Here is a 14,134-nt window from a genome sequence, read left to right as displayed (position 1 = left end):
TATGGAGAGGAAGAAGGAGATGAGGAGGCAGGACAGAGAAAGGGGTGAGGGGAGGTGCAGAATACCAGAGTAAAGAAGAGGAGATGGGAAGTGTGGGTATTTATGGAACTGCTGGCAATGACGTGACTGAGTCAAGTGATTAAGTTGTCCCTCTCCTGAAACTCTGCAAATTAGCGCCACCTAAAAAATATAGACGTTGCTTGATGTACAACATAATCAGAAAATGTTGCATTTTTTATTACCCATAAGATGAGCAGTCCTGACCACCAGAGGACCCTGGTTACAATAGAACATTCAGTGAATATCCATCCATTGTCAACCGGTTATCCTGTGTATCCTGGGTCGCGGGGATACAGTGAACAATTGGAAACAATGTTTTAATGGGTGGAAAGCAAATATTCTGTTAACTAATATACATTTTTTTACTATAAATGTTGGTATCTTTATATAAAACTATTTTTGTTTTAAAAAAATGTTTAAATGATGCACTGTATGGCATATAGTTATTTTTCCAAAGCCTTTCTACAAAAACATGCCTACAAGAACAATATGAACATAAAAACATTCCTAGCCCACTCACCATCTGTGCCTGTAGACGGGTGGATGTGTGAGTGTACACATAAGTGTGTGTGCACACGTATTATTTGGTTTCCATCCATCTATCGTCAACAGCTTATCCTGTGTACAGGGTCGTGGGGGGCTGGAGCCAATCCCATCTGACATCGGGCGAAAGGCGGGGTACACCCTGGACAGGTCGCCAGTCCATCACAGGGCCACACATAGACAAACAACCAGTCACATTCACACCTAAGGACAAATGTCTTTGGACAGTGGGAGGAAGTCGGAGCACCTGGAATTATTTGATTTGCATTATTTTATTTTACTAGCGCAAAGCTGCAACTAAATTAATGTCTTTTTTACAGTATCAGTGGTTTTGGTGGTTAAGTTGATGTTGATACTGGAACTGTTTAGTACCAAATGGTCTGTCAGGATAGAGGTGCATGCCAAAAAACCTTTACATATAGGCTAGTCACATATGGGGGGAAAGTAGCACCTAGAGTGCAAGTAAAGCTTAATACATTTCTGCATGATATTAACTGCTTACTCTAGGCTTGCTATACAGTACAAAGCCTAACCCACATTTGCACCACTCATTAGAATGAACAGCATAGTTCCGTTTAGAAAGCACCATTTTTTACAAATAATTCAAAGGTTTTATTTATAATATTATATAGTAATACATTTTTGAAGAAATGTTATCACATAAATCATCACATCTTCCAAGAGGCATAGATAATGAATATATAATTTGATTTTGACGCGGTGATAATTTTAATTATCTTCCTGAATCAGTCTTACCAAGCATTAGGCATATCAGGCCTGCATTCATGAACAATCTATACATTTATTACAATTTAAACAAGCTGCGATTAGTCAGAAATATCCCTCTTTATAGTGGAGCGGGAGTTTGATAGGTGGTGGAGCCACTTGGGTTTTTGTTTTGTATACTCTACTAAGTGGAGATTCACACCTGCTGCAAATCAGCCAAGCACTGGCTGATATAAATCTAGTAAAGTGAGTTGTATTTAGCCTGATATCACAAGTTTTTCATAAGTCTCTGTCTAAGGATAGACTGTAAAAGCAAGATTTAATGACAAATGATTAATGCAATTAGATTCTTATCGAAAAGTTCAAAGCAAAGCTCTGACACAGTTTAGACCAGTGACATACTTATGCCAGTGGATTAATGTGTCTACGTCTGTCCTGTCCAACATCCTGTATAAATTAACTGTCAGTATCTGCTTATCCCTCTAAGTATACACGTGTGTTCTTTACAGGCTCTGTCAGCACAAGAGGACTTGGAGAAGACCAGGGAGGAGTTGAAGACTGCCATGACGACTCCACCGGCGCCGGAACACGATGAGCAGGATGAGACAAACGCCGAGGCGAGTGCCGAGCTGTTCAGCGATGGCGTCACCAGCCACCGCAGTGAAGAGGAACGCATCACCGAGGCGCAGAAGAACGAACGTGTCAAGAAACAGCTACAGGTGGAGTAGCAGTGGAGAGAAACACATACTGTACTGAAATTATTTTCCCTACTGGAAAACTTCCATTTACATGTGATAACGGTGATTCCACCTAGTGTGGTGAAGTGCCTGCTTAAAAACTTAAAATCATAAAATTGTCTCTGCGTAGAGAACATAATACCGACATTTACCAATTTTCTGATTATTTTTAGCCAAAAGACAAAATATCTGCTCAATATATATGCAGTAGTTCAAATAACAATACAAGCTTTGAATGCATTGCATTAAATCATTAAATTAACTACAAAGTATGTGGAAGTCCAGTACACGGGAAGTCAGTCCAAACTGCAAAAGTATCGAAAACACGACGCAAAAGGTCAAGGTACACAGGAAAACAGCCTTTAACTATCACTAGAAAATACATTTGTAACACTGATGGTATACAAGTGAAGAGTGGATAACAAGACGCAGGTGAGATGAATCCGGGCAGGGCAGGTAATGTAGGGTACACAGATCAAATTAATACTAACTGAGAAAATAACTGTAAGCAAGAAAATCATAACTTAAACAGAGATACAATATAACACTGATGAGAACAAGATAATAAATGGTAAAACTTTTTCTAGAAAATTATACACCACTTATATCATCTTGGCCCAATGGTGCCTAGATCATGAGCTGTGATGCAATGTTTTGCTTTTTCCTCATCATCTCTGTCTCTTCTGTCCAGGCTCTGAGTTCAGAGTTGGCCGAGGCCCGGGATGATACCAAGAAAACGCAGAACGACATGCTCCATGCTGAGAACGTGAGGGCAGGCAGAGACAAGTACAAAACCCTGCGCCAGATCCGGCAGGGCAACACCAAGCAGCGTATAGATGAGTTTGAGTCCATGTGAGCCGGGAGGAAGGGTGGACACAGCGATGAAAAGAGACAGTTAGTCTCATTGCCATGTCAACGCCTCACTTTCCTTGTAAAGCCCAAAACCTGTTGCCACCCCAGGAACTCCTGCTTTTTTTCTATGCAGGAGAAAGCGCGGCTAACAGGCTTTGTAGCTTCAGCCTCGCCAAAGCTCTGCCTAGCAGCGGTTGGCCAATCACACTGCTACCTGCTTTTTAGAGCTCTGCCCCCACCCCAACGAAGCACACGTCTTTTAATCTGTCTGAAAAATAGCAAGCAACATATCCTGTTAAACATGGACTTCTCTCTTCTACAATACTGATCGTTTTAATGCTTGCATGTATGATAATTAAAGAACAACAGGACCGATAGACAAAGTGAGAGACTGGACAGAATTTGTTGATATCGTGCTTTTACTCGACAAAAGAAAATGGCCATTTGTAGCTCATTGATGTTGCCGGCACACTTGTCCGTAAAGCTTTAATATCTGTACCTTACTTTTACTTCTTTTGTCATCAGTTGATCAATTGAAATAATTTGTTAAAAAAAAAACGCCTTATTTGTCTCATTTCCTTCCAGTCTAGTATTACTTTTTGTAATTTTTCTGTCTGGAAAGTTAGCCTGTTCAGTTCTGCTGTCAATGTCATTGATCTGTTAATGCTGCATCAGCTAACTTAAATCCTTGAATGGCTGTTAAATGCTCACTGTGAGAGTTGTGAACAAACAAAAAGATATGCAACTAAAGCTTATTTTACATTCTTACTGTGCTGGCATTCTCCATCGATTGAGACTTTTGTTAAAAATATATATTTTGCGCCACAATAAAGAATGCATTTATATTTACAGCTTTGCAGCTACAGTATGATCCTAAGAATCCTGACTAGGCAAGAGCCAGGACAGCTGGATTTATTGACATAGGATCCTGTGTCAGATATAAGTTCGAAGCTGGCACACAGTGTTATAAAATTCAATGAATCTTGAATTTACTGCATAAAGTCAGTATTAAATTGTTATTAAATTGTCTTGACTATGCACGTTGGTCAGACACAGCAATATGACAAAAGTATTTTGTCAATTATGAAAGACGTTAAATGATGTACCATAATTTTGGATCATGTACTGATTTAACTCACACACTCTGCACTGCAACCAGTTACAGAAGAAGAATCTTTAAAATAACAAGAACAAACTCAATCACTGCTTAAATAATGTCAGAGAAGATAACGCATAATATATTTGTGTAACTTGATAAAACATTTAAAATTGATAAAGTAAAAAGTATTAATCTACACAACTATCATCTGTGGTTTAGTGTCAAGAAGTTCAATTATTTATTTAATATAAATAAAAAGGTTTAAAACAAAGGCAACCATAAATAAAAAATGCTCACTTGTGAAACATCTTTCGAGATCTGCAGATGTGAAAAGGGTTCAATCAGACAAGTCTTAAAAATCCACCAATAAAAGCAAATGTTGTCACAGATATACTGTAAATTGATCCAAAATGTGTTGTCACATATTTATTTGCAGTAAAAACAGCCAACCTACCTGATTCTAACTACAATAGTAGTTTTCTTTTATCTGTCAAATTGATATTTTTGAAAACTAGCTAAATGTTTTTTGTAATTTTGGATTCATTTCCATCTTATAATAATTACACTAAATTATAGTTCCTTCCATCAGTGCCCCTCTGTGTCAACACCATATTTAATGACATCAAAAATTAAGTCTCAAACCATAAGAGAGACAGAGCGGAGAGCGCGTTTCCAGCTGGAGTTCCCCAGCTAAAGTAACATTCAAGAGCCAGTAACACGAGGACTAAACAACGCATGAAATCTTGAGTAGGGCTTTTATTAAATCACACACACAAGAATAGTCAACATGTCTCATTTGGCCACAGTTTGCCAGTTTCTGTAGATGTGACAGATTTATTTTTCGTGCTTTTGTTTTGGATTTCATTGCCTAAAGCTCAGCTGAGATTCACAGCCCTGCAGCATAAACATCTGAAGAGGCCCACTCAAAAAAGACATGTTTTCATAAAATAAAAAAGATGAATAAAGACAAAATTAAAGACACAAAGGTATAACCTGTTTGTGGAAAGCATTTCAGCCAATATCATTTTCATTTTGCCTTTTGTTTTTCTAAGATGGATAATGTATTTGGGCTGGGTACATCCTGTTTACAGAACTCTTAATTTAAAAAAAGCAATAACTTTTCTTAGTGTTAGTTTGTTAACACAATATTACTGGGATTAATCAATATAACTTATGAATCAGCAGAGTTGTATATGACAGCTTTGGGGCTGCCTTTTGGAATGAAATTCTTAATCTGCCAGCAGGACACACAGTGAAACAGCAGCATTGGTCGAACACTTTAATATCTTCTTTTTATTTTGGTTTAATATAACCACCATTGACCTGATCAAGGGGAAACATTGGAAAGCAATAAACAGCCTTTTACCTGGCTTTGTTCCCTGAAGAGGTGGCACTTAAATTATTTCTGTACCAGAAATGTATTAAAGCACATAGAAATAAAGATGAACAGGGACATTGTTGATATTTTACATTTCTTTCCCATTGGATATTGCTGGATTTGAGGCAATTTTAGTCAAATGAACAACAAATTACAAAACAACATTTTCTGTCTAGACAAAACCCACAGATAAATTATTAAAGGTGTGTTCAGACTGAACACGAAACAAATTTTAGGCAACGCAATGCTTTACTTAATGCATGCAAGCCGGTTTACTGAGAAATACCCATTGACCCCGATGCAAAACGAGAATGTCACCCCTATTCAGTTTGTATGAGATCTAAGCTTGTCTAGGCATTGTGGGATAGCTCGCAGCATGGGATTGACTTATACTTCCTGTGAAATAAAAAGCGGTGTAGCAAGAAAGTATTGCTTTGTCTGTGTAGGAGAAAATCACGGTTGCAGTTTCATACGATCTTGCTATGTCACAAAAATGTGCTGCTTGAAAAAAGCCATATAGGGCTTTTTCACAGGAGACATTTTAACATGTCACAGTAGGACAAGCACAGGTTTAAAAAAAAATTGACGATGGCTGAATACCATTTAGCTGCATCACTTTCAGGGTGCTGGTGTGTATCCTGTACACTTGACTAGTAACACCTGTGTGCTGTAAGAAAAGCCTATATACAATTATTGCTAATAAGCAGGCTTATTGTTACTTGGGTTGGGTTAACATGCAGCCAGCGCAATGCCAGTTGTTGGGCATCTGAGCTGTGCGTATGTTGCTAGCTAACAAACAGCTACAGCTAATATCTGTACAGCCAGTACATCTGCTGTTTGTGGCGAAACACATGGGCTACAAAAACAAATTTACATGAATAAAGCGAGGTGGACATTTGCTTTATCATATTCAGTCTGAACATTGTCAAGTAAAATTTGTGGAAAAATCCAAACACAACATAACATTAGCACAGTTAGCAATGTGTACATCCCCCTTATTCAGCAACACTGACACTGACTACAATCTCTTATTGCGGATAGACATCATGCATAACTAAAAAAATAGCTCTTTAACAAGTTCATGATGGTAGAAAAATAGTTTTTGCCCTACACTAAAAAGGGTTTTTAATGTCCACAGGAATGTTAACCAACATGTTTGTTTAATTAAATTGTGGTTTCCCGACCCTGTAGCCAACACTAACACACAGTGCCAGCCAGACGAGTAGGGTGTGAGCACGTCAAGTTATGACATCTGTCATCTGACTGACCTTTAAGCTGTGCGATGGACTAGAAGGAATTACTGAGGTTCTGACATGACACCTTTCAGATCACAGTACAGCCCTTGAGAAGGAAGCTTTCCAAGTAAGAGAGCTTCAAGATAACAAAGAAGTGTTGTGGATGTGGTTTTAGATTTCTGAGAAGGTATCACACAAGATTTATAGCCATGAGCACACATTTGAGAAGCTTTTTTGTTTTGAGCCAAGCTAATTAAAACTTCCTCTCTTTTTACTGCACTCACATGCACAGCGCATTGTTCATCCACAAGTGTTTAGAAATACTGTTCTGAGGTGGAGTATGATTCAAATGAGTTTCAATATGTCATGAGCAGTAAGCTTTAAGCTCACTTTTTTTTTTAAACACCTATAATAACCGTCATTTTCAGTGTTGTATTTTGCCTTTCACCATGTTTGGGCTGATTCAGCTTCTGCCCTGGTTAAGGTTTCATATTTTTGGGGCTACACAGTATCATGGTCTCAGTTCAAAGACAATTTAAACAATAACAATAGTTTTCAGAAAGTGCATTTGAGACTTTCTTATTCCTGCACTGGGGGAAAAGGGGAACAACCCACTCCCCCCATATAAATAAAGTACCAAAGGTGACAAAGTTTGCCACAAATACTCAAAATATTCAACTCGAAATATTTTTTGTTTAAATATTCTCATATAAAACAATGATCTTGTTTAAAAAGTTTATAGGATACAATTTGTATCAACAAAGAGAGGTGTCATCTGGCTACTAGATAATGTGCTAACCAGGCAAGAGTTTTAGCTTTACAAACAGTTCCTCAGACATTAAAATAATCCCACTGGTGGATATAAAAATAAGAATACTATTATTTCATACAGAAAATGCAGTTCAAAGTGCTTTACATTTAGAGAAGACAACTTAAAAATTGAAAGAAGACAAAAAAGAGGAAGATGAGTAGTTTGGCAAATACTGACATATGAAAAATACTGACATGAAATTAATTAGAATTATCACTTTTGGTCAGACAAAACAGGGAATTTGACAAAGCCCCCATGGGTTCTGCAAAATTGTGATGGGTGTTTTTTACTATGTTTTGACATTTCAATGATTTGATCATGGATTGATTAATAAATAACAGATTAACTGAGTTAGTTGCAGTACTTGTACAGAACATTACTATTAAATACCTGAAAAAAATTAGTCTGGACATGCCAACTTTAAACTAGCTGCAATAGCTTTTTGTTATCTAATTTATTTATTAATATTTTTGTATTAAAAAAACAAATCTGATTCTGAATCTTTGCTAAACTGCTGACTTTTTATTTAACAAATGGGATTATTAGAGCCTCTGAGAAACATTTGTAGAACTAAAAACTATTATTTATAGGTGTTCCCACTGTTGTCATGATAATAAGTGTCTGGTGACATACTCTGTGGTAATTAATTAATTATTAATTTTAGGAAGCTGTTTCCCAGTCTGTTCCTGTCTTGTACTGCAAAGTTGGGAATCTCTATGTATTTAACAGAAGGGTACAAGTTACACCCTGTTTCAGGTGGCTAAACCCTCATAGTGGTATCACCACTACTGACAAAGGAGACCCTGTGTCTTATACACCACATACATTCACACACAAAAAGATAATAAATTAACACATATTAAATTAAAATAATACCAACAATCTCAATTCCACCTAAACATTTCTGGTGACCCTGCTCTCAACAATCACCTTCATATGATTTAGAATTTAGATATGGTTTAAAGATGTAATGTTTAAAAATCAGTACTGAAAGCTCACAAACTGTAAAGTCAGCTGACATGGCTGTCCTAGCACAGGAACTAAACTGTTATTCAAAAGTGAACAACAGTTTGGGGTTTTCTAGTGGAGTTTTTGCTATCTTCATTTGTGGGTTTCACTTCCCTATGGGGGAAATCCACAAAATCTCACCACAGCAGCTGATCTACCACCTGTCAGTATAGAAGGATCCGCTTGTTGAGCATTAAATACAGTAGGAATGTATGTGCAATGTAGCAGTGAAATTCTTAGGATTCTTTTATATACCCCACGTTGTCATCTCAGTAGAAAACAGAGGTATTTCATTCAGATGGAAAGTATGAATTTGAGCTATACTTATACCCTGATATGATTGCCAAAAAGAAAAAAAGGTGAGGAAGAAGCACACCAATAACAAAAAAGTGCCGAAAACTGAATGATTTTAAAATATGTAACTTAACTTAAAATATAACAAATAAATAAATTAAAAATGAACTACACTGTCACACATTAAAATGCCTCCTTAAGCACACCGGTGTCTTGACACATAACCAAAAGCTCAAACATGCACATTAAACCCCAACTTTCCTGATCTTAAGTGCTGAAATAGCAGGTATATTTATAGACCATGACAAACATTTCCCTTTACAAAAATACCATTAAAATTAATGAGATAACTTCCCTGCAATAAAAAAACTGTCTATTACCAGCTTCAGGAGATTTATATCTTGTGCTTTTGGTTTGTGCATGTCCAGTGGATAAACTTTCAGAAGTGATCCCAGTTAAGATGAAGCAGTAACTTCACTTTCTGGCTACATTCAAGAACAGTGCTGCGATTTCTCCATCAAAATTGCAGCTGCAAGCTCCTGAGCATCCATCACAAGAGGGTTCCTGGTCATCACCATCCTCACCAAATCTGGAGGGAAGATCCGACACAAGTTCACAAACACCTTCTCCCTAAGGTCCTGGTATCGACCCAAGGAAGGGGGCTCCTGGTGCTGGGGCACTGAGGGCAGGTGGCTTTTATGAGCAGTGATGGTTGGAAGGGACGGCAGTGGAAGTGGTGGAGGACTTGATGCTGAAAGGCCACGGGGTGAAGAATGGACTTGCCTGCCCCAAGGAGAATGCCAAGCCTTCTCATGTACTTCTGGAAGGCTCTGGAAGGCAAACAGATCATAGTAAGGCTTAGGGGACTGCTGGTAATGGGGATCCCAGTTTATCTGATGCTGTGGTTGTTGGTTTATCCCAGAGTGGTTTCTTCTAGAATAAAGTGGTGACCCTTTATATACGTTATTGTCCTGGAGCCCTTCTTCCTGCCAAAGGGAGCCCATTATATTGCGGCCAAGGGGGGAGCTCTGAGGGCGGGAATGAGCAGTGGATGTTTGGTGTTGATGAGCTGGGAATTCCCCAGGGAAACTGCTCAGCAATGGATGTTGAGGGTGGGGTGGGATGTATGCTGAAGGGGTCTTAAAGGGACGTGGAGATGCACGAGAGCTAACAGAAGCCTTGGGGTCTTCCAAGGCAAAACCATGTTGCCGACGCAGTGCTTGAGAAACGGGATGGCCATGAGGAGCATGCTGGCCCAGTCCAGGAGGAAGACTTGCAGGGTAAGCGTACTTGCCAGAGCAGTGATGATGGTGGTGAGGATGGTGGTGGTGATGGTGGCACTTGGGGCCATCGTCTAACAAGGGGTCAGGGGAGAAAGAGTCTGAGCTGCCTTCACTGCTACAGTCTGACAGCAGTGATCCAGTTCGCAGATCAGATGGGAAGAAGCATTCAGGGCTCTGTGGCACTACCAAACTGAGGCCAGAGTAGGCTTTAACCAGTGAGCTGTAGCCCAAGTCTGGAGACTCGCACTTGTGGTAAGTTTCAGCCTGACTTGGTCCTGAGGCTCCAGCAACCCAGAAGCTGCCTCCACCACTTCCCCCAGGGTGCTCCCATCGGTCCAGGTTTCCTGATGAAGGGTGGCCCCCTGGAACAAGATTCCCTAGAAAGCTACTGCTGCAGCTGCTGCTGCTGCTGCTGCTGCTGTTGCTCCCCCTACGTCCTTCCACTTTGGACTGGACCCGAAGCCTGTCCTCCAGGAGGTCATTAAAAGAGCGCCATGGGCTGGGGTTTCGCTGTTTCTTTGGAGTACCCCGATCAGCCATTGCTTCTGGTTGACCAGAACTTTGGCCCTTCATCATCAAGACATCTTCCAGCAGGCCTCTGGAGGCTACTGATGAAATTTTGGCACTGGCACGGAGCTCATCAGCCACGGCACGCTGGGGCTGGCTACCCCTTTCAGGGTGGTAAAACTTGCATTTATGGCCATATGTGCACTTCTTTCCTAAAGCAAAAATGAAAAATATTTCTCATTAATGTGCTGGAATGAAAATGTTATATAACATCTTGGTTAGCATTTGTATCTTTTTTTAAAAATCTTGGCTTTTCTCTACCACAGTAGAAATAAAACATCTTCTCTATCTAAAATATAACACAAAATAGTTAAAATATAAAATAGTTAAATAATTATTATTATTTTAATTTTTTATATCTAAAAACCCATGATTTAATTTGATCTGTTTAAAACGATCTGCAGCACAAACACTCACAAATGGTCCACAAAAAGTAGAACCAGATTAAAGCAGTCAACAACAGCAATTATCCAGTACAGAGACAGTAAAGTGTTTCAGATTTTTCAAAATATTATAGTTCTTTCTATGAAAGTAAGTACTGCACTGACAAGAACAGAAGTGCTTATAAGGTAACATTTTTACCATAAGGACATGGCTGCTTCCTGTGTTCAGGAATAACAGGCCTCTTCCTTAGGAAGTTCTCCAGACTGGGTCCGTGGCGTCCTAGTGGGTCATCTGGTGGCATGAATCTAAATACACAGTTACTCGATTAAAATCTTTAATATCACAAAATTTCACCCAAAAAACAAAAACAAAACATATACAACTCGAAATTTTCTATTTCTTTCTGCTTCACTGAGGATTCAATAACTCTGACAGCACCAATAAGACTGCATCAGGGATGTTCTACGATGAGGAAAATAAAGAGGCTTACGTTCTATATTTGGATCACAAAAGATCCTTGTACCTCCTAATTTTTTTAAAATTTTCTACAGTTTTTATAAGCTGTAAGGACAATACCTTAACACTTACAGTTTAGACATTAGCTGACAGAAAGCAACAAAGCAGAAGACGCTTAAACTCACATCACCTATATTCCAAGCAACAAAACAATAGGTCTTATAAGAAGAGCAAAGGTTAGTTAAGTATTTGGCACCTAAAAACTTTCCTGTGACAACAGATCACTTCAGTAATACAAGACATGACCCAGAAACTGAAGAAGGTAAGATGTTTTCTAGTGTGTACAGAGGGGGTTTTGATAAGTGGAGCAAAAGTGAAGAATAGTAATAAAGATCAAACAAACAGCTAGAGGAAATGAAAGTGTCTGATAAAATAGGAAGTCCTCAGATAATTTCCCTGCAAAAATGCATTGTGCAAATATTAGAAGGGTACTAGCTTGATTTTAACATATTTTACAACTGTTCTTTAGTGGTTGGGATACACACTGGATGTTACAGACAATAAAAATAATTTCTTGGATAGAAGTTAAAGCTTTCAATTTCAATGGCTAATGCCACAGAGCCTCCTAAGCCAGTCTATTATGCATTTTACTGTACATAAAAAAGGGAAAATGCAACTATTATTTAATATAAATTCTCAATTTTCTGTGATAGAATTTCTAAAATTTCTTTTCTCCACTCCAGCAGAATTTATTGTCCTTTAGTATATTGCTTACTTATCGTTTACAAAGGAGTACATCAGTAGACGCTCATCAATGAATTTTTTCCACTCTGGCTTCTCATTGGCTAGGTCACGGTAGTTGTCGTTGGAAACAATGATGCCGTCTGACTCATAGGCCAGTTTGACAATGAAGCGGTCATCATAGCAAACCACACGGCGTCCTTGCACGCGGCGCGATGGGGTGAAAACCAGAATCTTCTCTTTCTCTAGTCGCCTCAGGATCTCTTGGTCTGAAGAAAGTGGGGATACAGTTAAACATAACAAAAGGATAAGAAAACGTTCCCCAAAGATCCCTCCCAAAGAAGAGGATTTAGACGCATCCTTCTGCTTGTTTAAGGTTTCATTTCATTGTGACTTTAAATCATCATTGAAAGCTATAGTAGCTGGTACCTGTGATGGGAGCATCAGGTCGTGACTGCTCCTTTCTCCAGGCAGGGACAAAAACAGTGATGTCACGGTGACCTTTCTCCAAGAACCAATCAACAGCCAGCTGGATGCCTTGACAGGAGAACACTTCCTTATTTCCATGACTGCAAGAGCAGAAACACATGTTAAAGGCACAGTCACTGATGAAAATGCAAACAAAAGGGTTTCCCCAGTACCAAAATCTAAACCACAGAATTGAAAACCCGATGTACCTCACACAATTATTTTATATACATGTATTTAAACAGATCCACCAACAATACAACATCATAACTATCAAAGATGAGGCTAAAATGTTGTGACTCAACATTTCCTCATGAGGAAGATGCTACTGATATGGACTGATTATTATGATGATGATTTAATGGAGTAATGCACTTTGTGAGACAGAAAATTATCCTAAAAATGAGCATCAAAATACTGACTGTCCACCAGAGAAGCAGACAGATTTACATTTACTCATTTGGCTGACGCTTTTATCCAAAGCGACTTACATTTGAGGAACAACATACAAGCATCAACAGAGCATCAACTACAGATCTACAACTGACAATACATACTAGTAAGAGCAGCAATAAGTACTAGTAAGAGCTCACAGTACATATCACATCAATGGGGTAGATACCTAGGGAAGGAAGTAAGAGTTAGCAAAAAGTGCAATCAAAACAAAAAGTGCAATCAATACAAGATCATTGTAGGGGGTAGAAGAAGAAGAGCACAGGACGTGCATGTTAGAGGTTAGGAGTTAGAGGTGTTATAAGAGGAAGTGTTCTCGGAAGAGATGAGTTTTCAAGAGCTTCTTGAAGTTAGAGAGGGACGCCCCTGCTCTGATGGCGTGTGGTAGCTCGTTCCACCATCGTGGTGTCACAGATGAGAATAGCCAGGACTGGGATTGCTTTGTGTGAAGGGATGGCAGAGCCAGGCGGCGTTCGTTGGAGGAGCATAGCGGGCGAGAAGGAACATAAGTTTGTATTATGGAGTTTAGGTAGATGGGTGCAGACCCAGTAGTCACTCTGTATGCAAGCATTAGTGACTTGAATTTGATTCTGGAGGCCACGGGGAGCCAGTGGAGGTCACTGAGTAATGGAATGACATGAGTCCTTTTAGGCTGATCAAAAACCAGACGCGCTGCTGCGTTCTGAACCATTTGTAAGGGTTTCACCGCACAAGCTGGGAGACCTGCTAGGAGGGCATTGCAATAGTCGATGCGAGAGATAACCATGGCCTGTACCAGAAGCTGGGTGGCGTACTGAGTGAGGTAGGGCCTGATTTTCCTTATGTTGTATAGAGAAAAGCGGCATGACCGAGAGACAGTAGCAACATGGTCTGAAAAGGACAGCTGGTCATCAATCATGACACCCAAGTTTCTCACCACCTTGGTTGGAGTGATGGTTGCGGTCAATTTGTAGTTTGATGTTATGGTGGATAGATTGCTTGGCTGGAATGACCAAGAGTTCAGTCTTAGAGAGGTTTAGTTGAAGGTGGCAAGCCTTCA

The 14,134-nt window shown here is 39.3% G+C and overlaps 2 protein-coding genes across 3 annotated transcripts in view; one reads left to right on the top strand and one right to left on the bottom strand.

The window, feature by feature from the left end:
• Positions 1 to 3,767, top strand: part of LOC123974170 (radixin) — a 40,295-nt gene extending 36,528 nt beyond the window's left edge. For both annotated transcript variants that reach the window (XM_046054660.1, XM_046054659.1), the window contains 2 exons: positions 1,839 to 2,048; positions 2,758 to 3,767. In XM_046054660.1, the coding sequence (XP_045910616.1) occupies positions 1,839 to 2,048; positions 2,758 to 2,922 (375 nt within the window). In that variant the 3' untranslated portion in view covers positions 2,923 to 3,767. The remainder of the gene's footprint in view (positions 1 to 1,838; positions 2,049 to 2,757) is intronic.
• A 5,467-nt stretch (positions 3,768 to 9,234) lies between these two features.
• The window catches only part of LOC123974166 (probable ribonuclease ZC3H12C), a 7,116-nt gene continuing 2,216 nt past the window's right edge, over positions 9,235 to 14,134 (bottom strand). Inside the window, exons 3-6 of the mRNA XM_046054645.1 lie at positions 12,604 to 12,743; positions 12,209 to 12,443; positions 11,176 to 11,282; positions 9,235 to 10,745 (exon numbers count right to left, since the gene is read on the bottom strand). Coding sequence (XP_045910601.1) covers positions 9,235 to 10,745; positions 11,176 to 11,282; positions 12,209 to 12,443; positions 12,604 to 12,743 — 1,993 coding nt within the window. The remainder of the gene's footprint in view (positions 10,746 to 11,175; positions 11,283 to 12,208; positions 12,444 to 12,603; positions 12,744 to 14,134) is intronic.

The sequence above is a fragment of the Micropterus dolomieu genome, linkage group LG07, assembly GCF_021292245.1.
Source record: "Micropterus dolomieu isolate WLL.071019.BEF.003 ecotype Adirondacks linkage group LG07, ASM2129224v1, whole genome shotgun sequence".
In the NCBI taxonomy this organism is placed as follows: Eukaryota; Metazoa; Chordata; class Actinopteri; order Centrarchiformes; family Centrarchidae; genus Micropterus; species Micropterus dolomieu.
The sequence above is the reverse complement of the archived record's forward strand: the minus strand, read 5'-3'. Positions and strand labels throughout refer to the sequence as shown.